The sequence below is a fragment of the Anser cygnoides genome, chromosome 13 (genome assembly GCF_040182565.1).
Source record: "Anser cygnoides isolate HZ-2024a breed goose chromosome 13, Taihu_goose_T2T_genome, whole genome shotgun sequence".
NCBI classification, from domain to species: Eukaryota; Metazoa; Chordata; class Aves; order Anseriformes; family Anatidae; genus Anser; species Anser cygnoides.
The window spans coordinates 4338762-4356121 of record NC_089885.1 but is presented as its reverse complement, the minus strand read 5'-3'; the positions used below and the strand labels follow the sequence as shown (position 1 = coordinate 4356121).

The window sequence follows — 17360 nt, the reverse complement described above, 5'->3', positions numbered from 1 at the left end:
CCAAGTGTTTAAAGAGAGACTGGGAAAGCTAGGCTATGGTAGAATTGAAGATAAGTCAATAGGTTGCCAAAAAGTAAAGCCCATCCTTGAGTACTGTAGCAAAGGAAAGATTACATAACTTTCTTGGTATTCTCCCTAAATTTTTATACTTCTGTGCTTCAGGATTAACCATTTTGGAAAGCCACATTTTAGAGTACCTTTTGAACGTTCTAGAAAAGTTGATTTCTACATCAGACTATTACTTTTTGGGTTAACTTGTGCAGAGAGAAAAGCAATTGTATCAGAAATGTTAACAAAACAAATCAATTGCAAGGCTGGCAAAATCAGTAATCGGTCCATAAATTTATAGGAGTGCAAGTTGTCTTTACAAATCAACTGTTCTCTTTTAATTTTTGTTCTTTTTTTTTTCCCTGTAGGATTTAGGTTTCACGACTACTTTAGTCAGAAAAGATAGATCTGCTAGTCACCTAGATCATAAACGTGAAATAAGGCAGTAAGTATTCCTGGACATATTTAGATTCTATATAAGCATCTTGTAAACGTCTTTGATTACTCTTTTTAATGTTTTGTCTTTTAATCAATAGTAAAATTTATGGATTTTTTTATTAGTTTGTGCAGACTTGCTAGCTAAAATGTTACTCAGCACTCGCCTGCAAAACAAATAATTTTTTTTTAAATTTGAGGTGGAGAAGGGCTTTTTTTGTGAGCCTGGCTTTCTGTATTCCTGTCATGGTGATGATGATTTACATGATGGTTAAGGACAGTCAACTCTCGGATGCTCGCGCACATCACAACATGAGTGATGAGGAAATGGAGGCCATTCACTCCTCTATGTTCCTGGAACGCCAGCTCCTGCCAGGATTGTCTGTTATGAATTTTCTGTCATTTTTACTCTGTGTCCCTGTACAGGTAAGTGAGAACGTGGCAGCTCTGAGTTTGGTGGGGTGAGACAATCAAAGTGGAAGACAACAAAGAAATTAAATTTGGCAAGTGACCGTAAATCTGCTGCTTCAAATTGTTTTTGAGGCTGTTAGATGCTAACACTGCCGCTAAAATATGCGGTGCTAGGTACTGTTTTGGGCAGGGCAGTCAATGTGTAGGTGCTGTGCAGTCAGAGCATCAGAGGCAGCTTGCCTAGCTCTAGCTGGTGGGCATGGTGAGATGACCTAAGAATACTGAGGTGAAGATACAGCTCTCACCTAATGCTAGGACTTCAGTAGGTGATGGAGAAAGCAAATGACAAAAAAAAAAAAAAAAAGGATGTCTTCCTCTCAGGGAAAAACTGCTGCTGTCTGTTGGAAGCGCACAGAATATAACTGGTACTGTTACTGTTACAGATGTTTGGAGGCTGGCACTTCTATATACAGGCATACAAAGCACTGAAGCACAAAACTGCAAACATGGATGTGCTCATTGTTCTGGCAACCTCCATTGCGTTCGTCTACTCATTTGTTATTCTTCTAGTTGCAATGGCTGAGAAAGCAAAAGTAAACCCCGTGACTTTCTTTGACACGCCTCCCATGCTGCTTGCGTTCATCTCGTTGGGCCGGTGGCTAGAGCACGTCGCAAAGGTAAGGAAAATAAAAATACTTGTGATGTGTTGGTCAAAATGAATGTAGCGGTGGAAATTTTATTTCAGACAGGTTGCACTAGTAAAATATAGTAAAATAGGTTTAGTAAACTAGGTATGTTCTTGACATCTTCACTGAATGGAAAGCATCATATTTGCAAACTATAAGACACTGAGTATCATTTCTGAATGTTTTATACTTTAAAAATCAGATGAAAAAGCTTTCCTAGATTCTTCTGACCTTATTTGTTATAAAATCATCTACAATAACTGAAGTAGTAAAAATATGAAATGATTTAATATAAATCTGTTTGCAGGAAGTATTTTCTTAACAAAGTACATCACAACATATCCGGTTGTCATTTACCCTGTGATTTTTTTCCAATACCATAGTCAGAAAAATAAGGAATTTCTTATTCTAGGGTAAAACATCAGAAGCACTGGCTAGACTAATTTCATTACAAGCTACTGAAGCAACTATTGTTACCTTGGGCCCTGATAACGTTCTCTTAAGGTATCTTACTTTGTCATTTGCTTTTTCTGATGTTCCTTTTCTGTTGTTAATATTAGTAATTCACATACAAATGTTATCAGTCTGTAGAACTATGAAGAAAATAACTTCAGATTTTGCTGGCAGATACGTAAGATGTAAATGTTAAAATTAAGAAAAATTAATCCTATTCCAATTTGTTTTATTGGAATCGTGCTAATTTTTGCTAAGATAAGGAATGTAGTGGATTTTCTCATCTGGGAAGTAAATAAAAATATGATAAGCTTAGTGCTCTATAAAATGGCCTTTGTATAAGTTAACAATGTTAACTGGTGGGATTATGCTTTGTGTATAGTGACAACTGCTTTTGCCTGGATAACTTCGGTTAACAGTCTCTTGTTTAAAAACTCTAGTGAAGAGCAAGTTGACGTTGAACTGGTTCAGCGAGGTGATATTGTCAAAGTGGTGCCAGGAGGCAAATTCCCAGTGGACGGTCGTGTTATTGAAGGACACTCAATGGTAGATGAATCTCTTATCACAGGTGAGCCTGCATTTTTTTTTTTCAAGTATGAACATGTTCTTCTTTGCTTTTAAATAAATCTGAAGAGAAGTTGAAACTGATGTTCTTTCATTTTTTTTACCTGTATGTTAGGAGTTGGTAGTTGTTAAAAACATCAGCAAAAAAGCTCCTCCAGCATCTGTTGTTGACTTTTCCTTAGGTGAAGCGATGCCTGTGACTAAAAAACCTGGCAATACAGTTATTGCAGGTTCTATTAATCAGAATGGATCACTGCTGATTTCAGCAACCCATGTCGGAGCTGATACAACTCTTTCACAGATTGTTAAACTCGTGGAGGAGGCGCAGACCTCAAAGGTAGAGTAGTATCAACTTAAGCATTTGAGTCTCGTCTTACTTAGGCATCAGTGTACCAAATAATTTGCAAAGTGGTTAAGATTGCAGCTGCAATTCAAATCTCAACATAATGAAGTTCTTTTGCTGAACAAGGACTTCGATATGGTCCACTGTTCCAAATCTCGTCATCTTATTGAGTAAAATGTAATTATAAAGTGTGGTATGCCAAATGTGCTGAAAACAGAAGGTGTGATTATATCTATGTCTGAAGGCATAGAAGAGAATAAGCGTGATGTTGCTGAAGCTAACACTCATTTCTTCTTCCTAGGCTCCTATTCAGCAATTTGCAGACAAACTTAGTGGCTACTTCGTGCCTTTTATTGTGGCTGTTTCTGTGGTTACCCTTTTTGCCTGGATTATAATTGGATTTGTGGATTTTGAAATAGTAGAAAAATACTTCATGGTAAGTAAATCTCGTTAAACACCTTCTGAAATATTTCAAAAGTAATTAGTCTGCAAATGTATTAGGTTGCAACAGCTCCATTTTTGGATTATCCTTGGAGGCAGTTCCTGGGGGGGAGAACAACCCATATGAAATGATTATATTTTTCAGCTATATATTACACTGCAGAACCATTCTTACATTTCTACTTAAAGAGAGTTTGTAGTAATTAATCAACTCCTGAAAGTTAGTTTTAAAAAGGAAGAACAGAAAAAAGCACAAATACTAACCCTTGAAATTTCCCAATTTCCATTCCTTTTCTGTTGGGAAAAGAAATGCTTTGTGTCACAAGTTTCAATTCTTATTCTATTTTTCTTAGTATATCTTTGTGTAAATTCACCTTTGAAATCAGTGAAATTCATATACCTTACAGATGCCAGAGGAGGATCAAAATCTTAATTTGTACTTTGTGGTTGCTTAGATCTCAGGTTTCTTGGTGGACTAGTATTTCTCGTTAGAATTTATGAGTTGCAGGAGAGCAATCTTCATATCTTTGCTATTGCATATGACATAGAGTGTAGTACCCTATATAAGGAAAAGTCCTATAATAAAACAAACCATGGGTATATGCAGTATAGAGCACAATTTATTCACTGGTCATTAATTTTGTCATTAATCATAGCTTTGGCATATTTTTCCTGTGCTTTACTTTTTAATTCTAATTCTTTAATTTGCATGTTTGCATTTCTTTTTTTTACATCAAAGGCAATGTGTAGTTGAATTCCTTGTTTTCCTTGTTTTATTTTGTCACTAAAATGAATTTCTGTCACTAGGGTTACAATAAGAGCATTTCTGCAGCAGAGGTGATAATCCGCTTTGCTTTCCAAGCCTCTATCACAGTCCTGTGTATCGCGTGCCCCTGTTCCCTGGGATTAGCCACCCCAACAGCTGTGATGGTTGGTACTGGTGTAGGAGCCCAGAATGGCATACTGATTAAAGGAGGAGAACCATTAGAGATGGCCCATAAGGTAAGAAATGTGGGTTAATTTTACAAGAACTCCAAGGGCGGGTATCAGGAGCATTTTGCTAATTCCTGTCTGAGCAGATCATTGCATGTTTGTGAGTGGCATATTAGTAAGCTGGGTTAAAAGTGGGGTACTCTGAGGAAAATATACATTAAAGCTTTGTTCATTGAATGAAATCTTCCTGTTTTACTGCAGGTAAAGGTGGTTGTATTTGACAAAACGGGTACGATTACTCATGGGACTCCCGAAGTGACGCGTGTGAAATACCTAGTAGAGAGTAACTGGATGCCACATAATAAAATGCTGGCCATCGTGGGAACTGCAGAGAGTAACAGCGAACATCCTCTTGGAGTAGCAATAACAAAGTACTGCAAAAAGGTAAATTGTGTAGGAAAAGACATTTGTATTACAGAAGAACTTCTGCGTTACTTAATGTGTCTGAATAGACTGGCATCATTTAGAAAGTAATCGATGTATTCAAATGGAAAGCTGGAAAATTTTGAGGCCACTTCAGTCTTCTTTTTGCTACCACTTTCTTTAGGAACTGGACTCAGAAACCCTTGGGACATGTACAGATTTTCAGGTAGTTCCAGGCTGTGGCATTAGCTGTAAAGTCACCAATATTGAAGCACTGCTCTACAGGAAAAATAAAATGGTTGAAGAAAACAATGTTAAAAACGTGACACTTGTGAAGCTTGAGGAGAATGTGGAGGAATCAATGCAGCCTGCTTTGATTATCGATGCTGATTTACCAAGTAAGCTAACTCCACTTTATAGAATAAAATGGATAGCAAGATGGACTTACGTTTTTGGTCTTAGTCAGGAGCCTTAAGAATGAGAGCATTTTTTTCAGCCCTGTAGAACTGGGCTTGCATCAAGGCACATATGAAATAGAGGCGGTAATTTATTTATTTCATGCTCACGCATCACCTGGAACATTTGGATAAAAACATTTATGTTGGTATAAATACAACTGGAAGTTGTTAAATGTGGAGCTGAAAAACCATATAGGAGTTTTCTCTTAGCTGTCTATTTTGCTTCATCCCAAGTCACTATTTGCTAGCCAAAATCACGTATGTTTACACATTTCACTGGTTTTCAATCAAGAGCAGTTCACTGTTAGATCTTTCAACTATATTAGGATGTTAAATTAAAGGCACTGATAAAGGGACTTTGTCTTTTATTGTCTCTTGATCTGTGATTCTTGGTCTACTGAAGTGGTAACTACCTATTACTGAAGAAATGTCAGTACTGTTCTTTTCATGAACACATGAAAAGATTGGCTTGGCAAAAAAGAAAATCTCTCTCAATATTGATTAGACTCCTTAATGATATTTCAGTGCATACCGAGAGAGCTGGATAGGATTAGCTGGAGGGAAACTTGCTAGTTATCTATATGATGACAAGACTTGTTCTTCCTTCAGCTACAGTGACGTCTCAAAAATATTCCGTTCTCATTGGGAACCGGGAATGGATGAACAGAAATGGACTTCTTGTTAAAAACGAAGTTGATAAAGCCATGATTGAGCATGAGAGGAAAGGTCGCACAGCAGTTCTTACAGCTATTGATGGTAAGTTCATTGCTGTCTCTTCATTCAGAGGTGACTTGTCACCACTTAAATAGAAACTGGTAAGTACCAATGCCTTAGCAGTTACACCTGAAGTAGACTGATGGGGTGGAGAGACATGAAGTACTAAAGCTTTGTTACACTGTCTTACAGGAGAAAATGTCACTTTCTTCTTCCCCCAAAAGAAATGAACAGTATTTATTACTAACTCCTGCTTTGTGTTTTTAGGAGTGCTTTGTGGCTTGATAGCTATTGCTGATACTGTGAAACCAGAAGCTGAGCTGGCAGTCTACACTTTGAAGAGTATGGGATTAGAAGTTGTTCTAATGACTGGTGACAACAGCAAGACAGCACGATCTATTGCCTCTCAGGTAAGCTGTTCTGCGTGTGTTTGGGTTTGAAGCTTGCCACAACACATTCACAGAAAGGATGTTGTCATGCTGATAATGCTTGTGGCTAGTATAGAACTGGTCTATGGTGAAAAATGCTAACATAAAGCTCAGAATAAGAGGGTAACTAAAGAAGCCTTTTTGAGTAGGTGCAGTGTCAACTTTGAAATCAGAGCTGTTTTCATATTAGGGTTTGGTCTTTAGACTCAAGAGCATAATGTGGGTTTTGGCTTTCATAATTGCATTATTAGAAGCAGAAACTTTGATAGCTAGTAGGAAAGCTACTCCTGTGTTCTCTCTCTCTCTACCCCTCCGCATAGGTTGGCATCTCCAAAGTGTTTGCAGAGGTTCTTCCCTCCCACAAAGTAGCCAAAGTGAAACAGCTACAAGATGAAGGAAAGCGGGTGGCCATGGTTGGAGATGGTATCAATGACTCCCCTGCACTTGCTATGGCTAATGTGGGAATTGCTATTGGCACGGGTACTGATGTAGCCATCGAGGCAGCTGATGTGGTTCTAATTAAGGTAAGAAAGAAGAATGTTTCTTGAAAATGAGATGATGTCTTGAGTGATTCAGACCATTGCTGAGGTGTAGTACCTTCATAAGCCAGTACAACTGGAGATTGTCTTTGTCTTGCTTGTTTAGTAGTGGTACGTGACCTGTAAAGGAAGCTTTTCCCATTTTCTTGCTCCTACAAATTCAGGGGTAATTCAAATTTGAGAGTTGGCAAAGGAGGAAAAAAATGGGGTGACCTTTGGTAAACGTAAATCATATTTAAGGAACATATCAGAATATCTGTAAGGTTACAGTCACTTCTTCGTGTGTATCAACAATACCTTGACAGGAACTGTGTTGTCTAGACCTGTGCCCTACGGATAGCGCTGTATACATTGTTTGGGTTATGGTGGCATCTGAAATAAGGCTGGTGCTCATTGTATGGGCTCTATGCAGATGAAATAGAGCAACTTACAGAATACTTATTACATGTAGTCTGTTGTGTCCGGTGTATGGTAGTTAGCTTTAAAAGGGGGGTATGTTGACATTATGTGTATGCTTTTTATCTCTGACTTCTCCTATAAACATTAATTTCCAGGATGACTTAATGGATGTGGTAGCAAGTATAGATTTGTCAAGGAAGACTGTCAAAAGGATCCGGATCAACTTTGTCTTTGCTCTAATTTATAATCTCATTGGAGTTCCCATAGCTGCTGGTACGTGAATGTTTTCCTGTGGTAATAAAACTGTGCTTAGCCAATAGCTTACATGGATTTACTATTGTATGGAAGAGTATCCATTTTCTTTATTTCTGATAGACGTTAAGAGCAGAGCTCTTATACCACTGCAACCTCTGCAGGCAATTTGTGCACTGTCATCTGCCACATTACAGCTGCTGTGGATATGCTCAGCACATCAAAATGACTGTAAGATAAACTGTTTATTAAATGAACTTGATCCCACAAACAAGCAGTTTACTGCAAGGCTGGCAAGACATGCCTACCTATGAATTTTCAGATTATATGTGACATGGTCAGCTGTATTCACATGTGGGTTCTGCGCGAGAGGGGACATAAATATTTGCATTGAATATTTGTTATTTAATACTAGACTAAAATCATTTAGTAACATAATAGAAATGGAACGAAATTAGAAAGTCCTCATGAAGTTTTGTGTTTTTACATAAGGCGTTGGATTCATATATGAAGAATGCTGTGTTCCTGCTCTAAACTCATTATTTTCTTTTTCTAGGTGTGTTCCTGCCCATTGGTCTGGTTTTGCAACCTTGGATGGGATCTGCAGCAATGGCTGCCTCCTCTGTCTCTGTTGTGCTTTCTTCTTTGCTGTTGAAGATGTGAGTATGAAAAACTTATTTGTTATTTGTAACTTGGATTTGAAGCTCAGGTCTTTTCCTTTAAGTGGCAGAAAATGAGTGTGAGGCTGTGACAGATTTTGAAACTTTTTGGAGAACAATTTGGGCAAGTCTGTGCTTGGCAGTGGTTGATTCTTGCTTGAGAAGAGGAGTCAGCCCATAATACTTCAGAAGGTAGTATTTAAAAATTAAGAGAAACGTAGAACTCAAAAGTGTGTTCAAAATTTCAAATTCCTTAGTGCCCTTTGTATATTTCTGAGAAATCTTGTCTGAACATGCTGACTGCTGAAAAGTGAGGCTTCTAAGACAACGCAGCTGTACACTCTGCACAAGCACTGAGGACCAGTGATAAACCAAGCTGCACTTGTCAATGAAGAATTTGTTTCCTTACTTCACAGTTAGGAGCAGTGTAGCACTGAGGTAGGAATGGTATCTTTTGCTGTCCAGTTAACACACTTGGTTTCAGAGGAAGCAGAGCAGAATACCTGGTAAATGTTAGCAGATACACTTTGCTGTTACATGTTTTGCAGATGCTCAGTACCACTAAAGCAGTTAAATGCTGGGTGATACTTGTCTGCTTTACCTATTCTTCTGCATCCTGGCCCAAAAGCACAGAATCAGCTTCTGGTTGTATGGTAGACTCACAAAGTCTGAGACTTCAGTCACTGTATAATGGATCATGTTATAAATGTCTCTGGCTTCCGCGTGATTATAGCACATAAAGGCTAGCTTCTTTCCATATTTTAGTGTACTTCATCCTGAGACACATTGTCCTCTTTTTTTTTTTTTTTTTTCCCCCTTCCTATAGGTACCAGAAACCAAGTTCTGAGAAACTCGAGTTCCGGGCCCGTGGCCAAATGAAGCACAAGAGCCCATCAGAAATCAGTGTCCATATCGGAATTGATGAGACCGGCACAAACTGTCGTAAACTGAGCTTAATGGATCGCATCATCAATTACAGTAGAGCCTCCATAAATTCTCTCTTTTCAGACAAGCGTTCAGTGAATAGCATAGTTCTTAATGAACCAGATAAGCATTCATTGTTGGTGGGAGATTTTGGAGAAGATGATGACACAACATTATGAAAGACTTACACACATGCCCTCAAAAGAAGGCAGAAGAAAGAAAATGGAAAAATAACCAAAACAACCTTAGCAACTGTCTACAAGTCTGTGCAAGCAATGATCACTTCTGGAGGTCGTTACAGATGCTTTTCTACCTTTATGGGGTTTGATCTATACAGGTGTTTCTTCCTTAATGTAGAAAATGAGTTTATTAGTGACCTCCCAGTATCCTTTTCTATTTTTTTTAGTTAGACTTAACAAAAAAAAAAAAGGAGTAGAAGCCGTTAATGCTTGTGAACAGAGCTGTGTTACCATTCCATGAAGTTTGCTTTTTTTGGTGGAATATCAAGATACAATTAAGGAGACTAAGGAACCAGAAATGCATTTCCCAGCCTTGTAACAGGCTTCTTTATGCATAGTCAAGTTTAGTACTGTGTTTAAAAAATTATAAACTCCCAGATCTGTGAAATACTCAAAGTTCTGTGTTTGCAGATAGATGTGCCTTAAAAACTTCAAGGACTGCTCTTGTATTTATAGCCTGCCTTGTGCCAGGAATGGTTCCTCTTGAATGCCAGTCTTCTTGTAAATGTCTGGGTCCAGCTTTTCACACTCCTAGCATCGTAACATCTCACTGTCCGTGATCTGGATTTCTGTTAGACAGATGACTGAGAGATCTGGGGTTTCAATCTTAACATTGTACCCATGTTTAACTCCTATACATCCCTTTTCCAGTACACTCCTCCTAAGATTGTGTGCTTGAAGGTTGAATGGGTTGATGCTTGCTCTTTCTCAACTTCTAAGCCAAAAACTCTGTCATCATCTGAGTATAGGAACGTGATGTGCTATTAGCTGAAATATTTAGCTTTTAAAAAAGCAGCGATGTAGTTAGTGCTTGCTTCCAGTATCAACTAGCACTCCCCAAATGAGCCAGAAGAGCTTGGTGTCACACAGACAACCCTTAAAATACTTACAATTCAATCTCTGCAGATATCTACCATCATCAAAGAGTTCATTATCTGTCAGATACTGCACTGACACCAGTTGCCTGTAGAGATAAGTGGGCCAGGAGTGGTCCCCAGCCCACTCTATAGATCCAAACCTCCTTAGTTTGGGATGTTCAGATTCAGGCTTTGTAAATTAAGACCAACTTCATTTGTTACAGAACTGAAATCTCAAAATGCAGGTTTTGATCATTAAATCTTGAATATTAAAAAATTCTCAATGAGAAATAGAGTTGGTGTTCATCACCCAGTAGCTAGCTACCTGTTTGTTACTTAATAAACCTTGTTCTTTAAATCCTGTGCTTAGACAGCGATCTAAAACAATTACCAGGTTCCATAATGTTGAACTAAATAATAAAATACAATTAATGGTGTAAAAATGTAATTCCCAATAGTGCTATTAGAGAAGAAATACCCAGTGCAGAATGACAGATCTCTGTAATAGTCTAGTTTTTTTAACTTGAAGTCTGTTATCAATGCATAGATCGTGCATGTAGGAAGTCATAAGTAGGGGGTTTTTACTATTTTTTTTAACTACCAGGAAAAGTACCAGTGTATGAAAGCAGCAAAGTTGTACTGTGGATTATGTTGTTAGTGAATCAGTATACTTCTTAAATTGCAGTGAGAACAACATAATTTGTAATTGTTGCTGCCACTGGTTTAAGAAACAAAGTATTTCTGTTGCAGAATTAGGTTCTTAGTATCTCTAAGTGAATGTTTTAATTTTAATTAGATTCTATGTATATATTGTGTTAAGAAGTGCTGAGATGCATTACTTGAAAGCCATTCCATGAGATGTTTTTCTCAGTTTTCAGCAAGAAAGCAGTTTCTCACAAAGCTGTTTCTTATGAAGTGCATAATTACCTGAAAACCAGCAGAATGCTGTCAAACAGCTTTTAGTGCTTCAAGACCATGTAAACTGTTCCCAAAGATTTTGGTTTTCTCGTTAATCCATGCTCACTCAGTGTTGTTCTTGGCAAGATTCTGCAGATGAAACAAAAGAAGTGATTTGCATTTTTTTTTTTTGTCTGGGTTTTGCTGATAATTGGTCATCTTAACCATACAGTGGAGACACAAGGCAGATCTAGACATGCTCTCAGCTGGGAGTTTCACTACTGCAGGAGCTGGTCCAGCCCCTGGCTATGGTACATGTGGAATATAAGTGACAGAAATCATGTTCTTATTGCAGGAAACAGAGTAGTAATATAAGGTTATATTCCTGCTTGATAGGTAAAGCAGCATGAAGAGTTTACTAAATTCTTTCCAAATTAATTTTTAGAGATAGTATGAGTGGAAACCAAATTGCTCTGGAGTTTCTGAAAGGCTTGTATGAAGTCATACCTACAGCAGCACTGGTCAGGACTTACTGGCCCAGGAAGTCCCTTTCAATCCAGTTTTTCTCTTTAGGAAAATCTGTCTGGAAATGTCTTTTGAACCTGAATTTAGTACACAGTACATTTGAGTGTTGTATAGGTGATTAAGGAATTCAGAGTCTAAGTTTTGAAAACAGGTTCTGTCCAGTCCTGCCCCTCTTCCCCCAAGCGTATAGTATTGACTTAAAGAATGTTTGTCATGTGATTAAAATATTTTATAAGGTGCTTTACAGTGAAGAACCAAAGTAATTTTCAGTTTGAATGTACAGTACAAGTAAAATCATGCGAAAGGTAAATGTTTTCCTAAATATAAATGTTTTAATATGTAAGTATCTTATTCCTGTTGGAGACTGTTTGGATTCGAGAATTGAAAATATCACTTGGAAGCATAGTTACAAATGAAATTATGTATTACTTGTCTATGTTATCGTTTTCTATAACTAGCTATTTATAAAACCTGTACTTTATTTAAAAAGGGAGAAACAGTACATATGCTCAAGGCTTTAAAAATTGCTCTTTGAATCTTGCCAATAAACTTTTAAAAGTGTAGACACTTGAAATTTTAAATGAAGAATGTGAAGCTGACAAAACACAATGAAAGCAAGTAAACAATTTTATTTATTACAAGTATTGTTTAAAACAGAAGTTCCATCCGAATGCTTTAAACTTAAGATTTTTAATTCATTTTTTTTGGTATGAAAAATGGAGAAATGAATGTTGTTATAGAATGTTAATTTAGTGCTGTTACATTTCTTTATACCTGGAAAAAAAAATGTAGTCTTGCACTTTCTATTAACTGTGCCTCTATCATCATAATGACAATTATAAACTATGTAATAAAAATGTAGCATCCAAAGACTTTTTAAATCATGTTCTATGATTTCTTCAAAATATTTTTTGTGCTGACTTTATAGATTCTACTGCTAGCTGTGCAGAATTTCTTCCCGTTCCTTACACCCTGTTCAATTTAAAAGGCAACACATGGCACCTCTGGGGCATGATGATGCTGGATTGCCCTTCAGCAGGTTGAAATGGGCATGTACAGGATCAGGATTTCAAAAGCAGCCTTTGCATGTTGCATGCATTTCATCTTCACCCAGTAAGAGCTCCCTCTGAAACTGGAAAGGTGAAACAATGTCTTTTTTTGCTTATTTGGCAAAAAGGTGAGGATCGGTGTTTCCTATGTATGTTTCCAGCTCTAGTAAACTGCATGACCTTGAGCAAAATGCCCAGCCTACATGAAAGAGTAGGGCTGTTGGCAAGTGGTATTAGTGAAAGTTGGGAAATTGTGGAATAATCCTCTCATAAAGAGTGTCGCCTTATTACAGAATCAGAGTGGTTGAGGTTGGAAGACTGCTGGAGGTCATGAAGTCCAAATCCATCCAAGCAGGCCAGCTACAGCAGATTCCCCAGTACTGTGTCCAGTCAGATGTTAGTATCTCCACCATCCCTCTGGGTAAATTGTTCCTGTGGTCAGTCACCCTCAGTGTTTTATTGTTTGTGTTTTTAAATATATATATTTTTTCTTATGTTTAGATGAAATTTCCTTTATTTCAGTTTGTACCTGTTACCTCTTGGCCTTTCATTGGGCCTTACTGAGAAGAGTCTGGCTAAAGCACAATCATTTATGCAGTCACTGCATGTCCCAAAGCAAAGTGTCACGCAAGCAGTGATGAGAAAAGTTCAGTGTGAGTACTCCCCTGTTCCTGTCATGGAGATGGCCAAGCTCCCATCCCAAAAAGGATCACTTGAATGGGCCTCACCTAGCACAAATCCCCTGCCACAGCATAGGTGCTATCCTGAGCAGTGAGGAGCAGCAAGCAAAGGAGAAGACACCCTTCTCAGCTCCTCGGCCCAACTGCCCTTTTTATCCTGACTGGTCCTCAGGCTGTGGTTGCTGACTGACATTTTTCTGGAAAGCTTTCTACCTTCAGCTTATGTCAGGATAGGAAAAAAAAAGTGCAAAGCCTGAAGAAGACTCGTATATTTATGAGCTTTCTCAAAGCATCTCTCCAGCATTGGAAGTAAACAGGTTGAACAACTAAAAAAACAGAAAACCTGCTCTGTCGAAAACACTGTGTTCCCTGTTTGCCAAGGCCTCTGCCTGCTCCCCCACCATGCCATCTTGAGCGTATCCCTTATGCCTGTCTGCAGGTAGATGGGCTGGAATGGTTTCTCCTGGAGTTTTGTGGTGCTGTTTTTATTGTATTACTGGCAGGGGAGTTCTTTTTTGGTTTTCTGGATCACTCAGGCCAGAGTCCCATAAAAATCACTCTTCATGGGACCCCAATTCATCTTTGCTTCGCATTGAGCTGGTCTCACATGGAGATGAGGAGTTTTGGTGGGCAGATCCTGCTGCATTGGGGAACAGAGTGGGAAGGGGCCGTAAAATGGTACTTCTAGCCTTGTTCTAAAGGAGCAAGGTGTGAGAGATCCCTTGTGCTGTACAGACAAGTCTAGTGACTACTAAATTTAGGCATAATGAGTCTTTGTCTCTGCTAGGTCTGCTGTCATGTAGAAAGCTAAGTTTGGATCCAAGTCTTTCCAAGACTGAAAATTTTGCTTTCAGTTAAGACACAACACTGTAATTTAGTCATCTTGGACTGGCTCTTGTTGGCCTAATATGCTCCGGCAGGTGTGGAAACCTCCAGGTTTTTAGCCCCTGTGGTTTTGAAAATACATGCTTGTTGCACAGAAATAATAACCAAAACATTTAGGTCTGTTTTATTTACATCTTCAGTTATTTTGGGTTAAGAGAGCATGTGAACTTTCTTGTTTCAATTTGAACAGCCTTTTTTAGCTATGACTGAATTTATTTATGCATTTTAAGAAAAGATTAACTAGGCCACTTTCTTTGGCACTTATGTCCAGCTACCGTTTTGCAGCAAATTGTTTAGTGGATCAAAAGCACCTCAGTCTGCAGCCTCAGGCTTCTGTCTCTGTGCACAAGATGGATACAATACCACATCACTCGTGTAGGAGAGTTTGACTAAAGCCACAACCAGTCTCCCAAGGTATAAAACACATCTCAACTGCATTTAGGGTAAGATCAAACATTTTTCTACCAGTTTTTGTCATTCAGGAGGTTTTATAGACAAAGCCAAAATGGAATAACATAAGCTGTATTGGTGAAATTGTGTCTTGAAGTCGGGAAAACCTTAATCTTTCCATTCCCACTGAAAAAATCTCATTCTCATGAGCTAGTCCAGCTTCACTACACTGGCCAACCTAGCTAGAGTATCACCATAAGAGGATCACATCAGTAAAAACAGCTTTTATACCTGCTGCAAAATTTGAACTCTTCTTACAGCCATATATCCACATTGCCCCATGTCTCTGTAAGTATTAAATATCTTAGACAACTAAGTTTTAAATTAGCTCATACAGCTGTTTACTACAGCAGCTTCTTACCTGCCTCACATCTGCAGGTGCTTGCTGCCACCGTGGGGAGCGAGTGGTAAGGAAAATCCTGATATTCAGTATTACTGCTTTATTGAAAAAAGTCAATTTACTTGGATCAAATATTGTTTTGTTTTACCCTGTATGAAATCAGTGGAACAAATATCAGCTTGTAGAGCTCTGATGGGAAAAAATATTGTAAATAACACTAGGAGTAATATTATTCTAAAGCTTTGTTGTTTGGCATTACAGAGATACGCAGAAATACTGTACTTCAGCAGCCTGCCATAGTCAGGTAGTCCATTGGTAAATTCTGGATCCTATGCAGCTGCTGCCTGAAACATCACATTTTCAGGTTTGATGGAGTCCATCTTATCAGGACACAGTTCCTGCATAGATTTTTGTATTAACCCCTGCCTAGGTACTTTCATTTCAATCTGGATAAATTTTCTTTAAATATGTTCTTCCCACCCCCCCTTTTTTTAATTAATGTTTTTAGAAAGCATCTCTATAGAACAGTCTGAGAAGCCCTAAAAGTCAGGCTTTGATTCAAAAACACATACGTTTCTCTCATCAAAAAGTGCTCACAACGGAAGCCTTTGGGTACACCTGAACTCCCTTGGGGAGCCTTTACACAACCCCACACCGAACAGGACTCTGCACCTTCTGTCTTTCCTCACTGAGAGGCAGAAAAAGCTTGTCATTGTTCCATGCAGGAACGCGGAAATCCTGGCGAAGTTATTGGTAGATCATTTCCCAGTGAGCTCTCACCCACCTTCCCCTAGAGGGCCCTGTTTCTTAAAAAGTCAGGAAACTGCATCTGCTTCATAAAAAGTATGGGTGCTCGGACCACTTCCTGGGCTTGTGCAAGAGCCTGGGAGGCTCATGCTGCTGCTGGTTTATTCTGTCTGCTTAACTGTTCACTGGGTTTGATTATGTTCGTTTACTGTGGTCAATGACAAGCCTGTTGGGAAGGATGTAACTGGGGATTTGTCTTTTTATTTAGTTGCTGACTGTTAAGTTAAACTAATTTGTTACACACACGCACACATTTTTTTTTTTTTGGTTTAGTTAGGCAGTAGTAATGGCCTAGAGCAAAAGATAACAGCTGGTTGAATTAAAATAGATAAATGTGTAGTTAAGATTGATGAGGGCGGTATGGCTGTTATTTAGACTGTACATAAAAATACATGCCCAGACTCCATCAGCATTGAGAATCCAAGAAAATCTGTTGTACGTCAGTTAAAGAGGTTTTAAAACTTAAAATAAATAAATAAATATTACACTGGTATTGGAGGTTAAAACCACAAAGTAAGCTACATGTTACTTGTGTAAAAGCCTTTTAGTATAAGTGATCTTACTTCACATCTCTTCTGTGATGCTTCATGTCTAAAATCTAGGCTGAAACCAAGCTTAATGTTTGAAAGCTGGTATTTGGAAAGGAAGGCTTTTCTTTTTTTCCTGTCTCCTTCCATCTTCCGTTTCAAGGACAGAGAGATAGAGAAAAACAAAAATACCATCATAACATTCTTTTAAAATACATATGCTTTTGTATATTGCACTACTGCAAGCAGGGGAAAAAAAAAAAAAAAACTTGTAGACTGTGCTGAAGCCTGTTTTTAAGTAGAAACTTAGAATGCAGACAGTAGTTATAAAAGCAGGAAGTTTTTGAAGACTGGATCATGTGATACAGATGAAAATGCAGATTATTGGTCTCCAAACCACAACCCTTTAGTTTATTTAATATAAATATGTAGGCCAGTGTACCAAAGCCCGTGATCTGTGATCTGTCTAAACTTGCCACAGTCTCATTCCTTTTTGCTAGGCAAAGCAGGCAGGATCATGCAGATGATGGCTGTGTCAGTCTAAAGTACAGCTTCTGTTTTGTATTTCTAGAAATTAGTTCCTTGGTGGTCACAGTCTAATACCAGATTTTTTTCTTCATTTATCAGTCCTCTGCCCTCCTGTCTTTGTTGTATTGGTTAATTTAAAAGTGCGGGTTTTGAACTGTTTGCATGGGCTTTTTTCTTTAAATATTTGCAGTATATTCTAGATATTTCACAACAGGTAGGAAGGACAGAAAGGTGACTCAAACATGGAAATGAGCTTCAAGTCTCGAACACGTGTCTGCAGTACTTTTCCTTTCTTTATTTTTTTTAATTATATTCTGTCACCCCCACATTCTCGTTTGACTTTCTTCTCCTACCTTCATAAAAAATGGAGAAAGAACAAGCAAACATAAAACCTGAGTACACCTTACAAACTAAGGCTGCCATTATGCCCCAAATAATAGATCCTTAAAGCTGTACTAAGCTTCAA

General features: G+C 38.2%; 1 protein-coding gene across 2 annotated transcripts in view; it reads left to right on the top strand.

Annotated features, from left to right (window-relative positions):
* Nucleotides 1-12509, top strand: part of ATP7A (ATPase copper transporting alpha) — a 28518-nt gene extending 16009 nt beyond the window's left edge. For both annotated transcript variants that reach the window (XM_048070670.2, XM_013185156.3), the window contains exons 8-23: nucleotides 417-493; nucleotides 684-909; nucleotides 1338-1571; nucleotides 1993-2084; nucleotides 2474-2601; nucleotides 2780-2934; nucleotides 3242-3376; nucleotides 4189-4383; nucleotides 4576-4758; nucleotides 4922-5135; nucleotides 5805-5951; nucleotides 6177-6319; nucleotides 6658-6861; nucleotides 7431-7548; nucleotides 8084-8186; nucleotides 9013-12509. In XM_048070670.2, the coding sequence (XP_047926627.2) occupies nucleotides 417-493; nucleotides 684-909; nucleotides 1338-1571; nucleotides 1993-2084; nucleotides 2474-2601; nucleotides 2780-2934; nucleotides 3242-3376; nucleotides 4189-4383; nucleotides 4576-4758; nucleotides 4922-5135; nucleotides 5805-5951; nucleotides 6177-6319; nucleotides 6658-6861; nucleotides 7431-7548; nucleotides 8084-8186; nucleotides 9013-9289 (2631 nt within the window). In that variant the 3' untranslated portion in view covers nucleotides 9290-12509. The remainder of the gene's footprint in view (nucleotides 1-416; nucleotides 494-683; nucleotides 910-1337; nucleotides 1572-1992; nucleotides 2085-2473; nucleotides 2602-2779; nucleotides 2935-3241; nucleotides 3377-4188; nucleotides 4384-4575; nucleotides 4759-4921; nucleotides 5136-5804; nucleotides 5952-6176; nucleotides 6320-6657; nucleotides 6862-7430; nucleotides 7549-8083; nucleotides 8187-9012) is intronic.
* Nucleotides 12510-17360: the final 4851 nt, after the last annotated feature.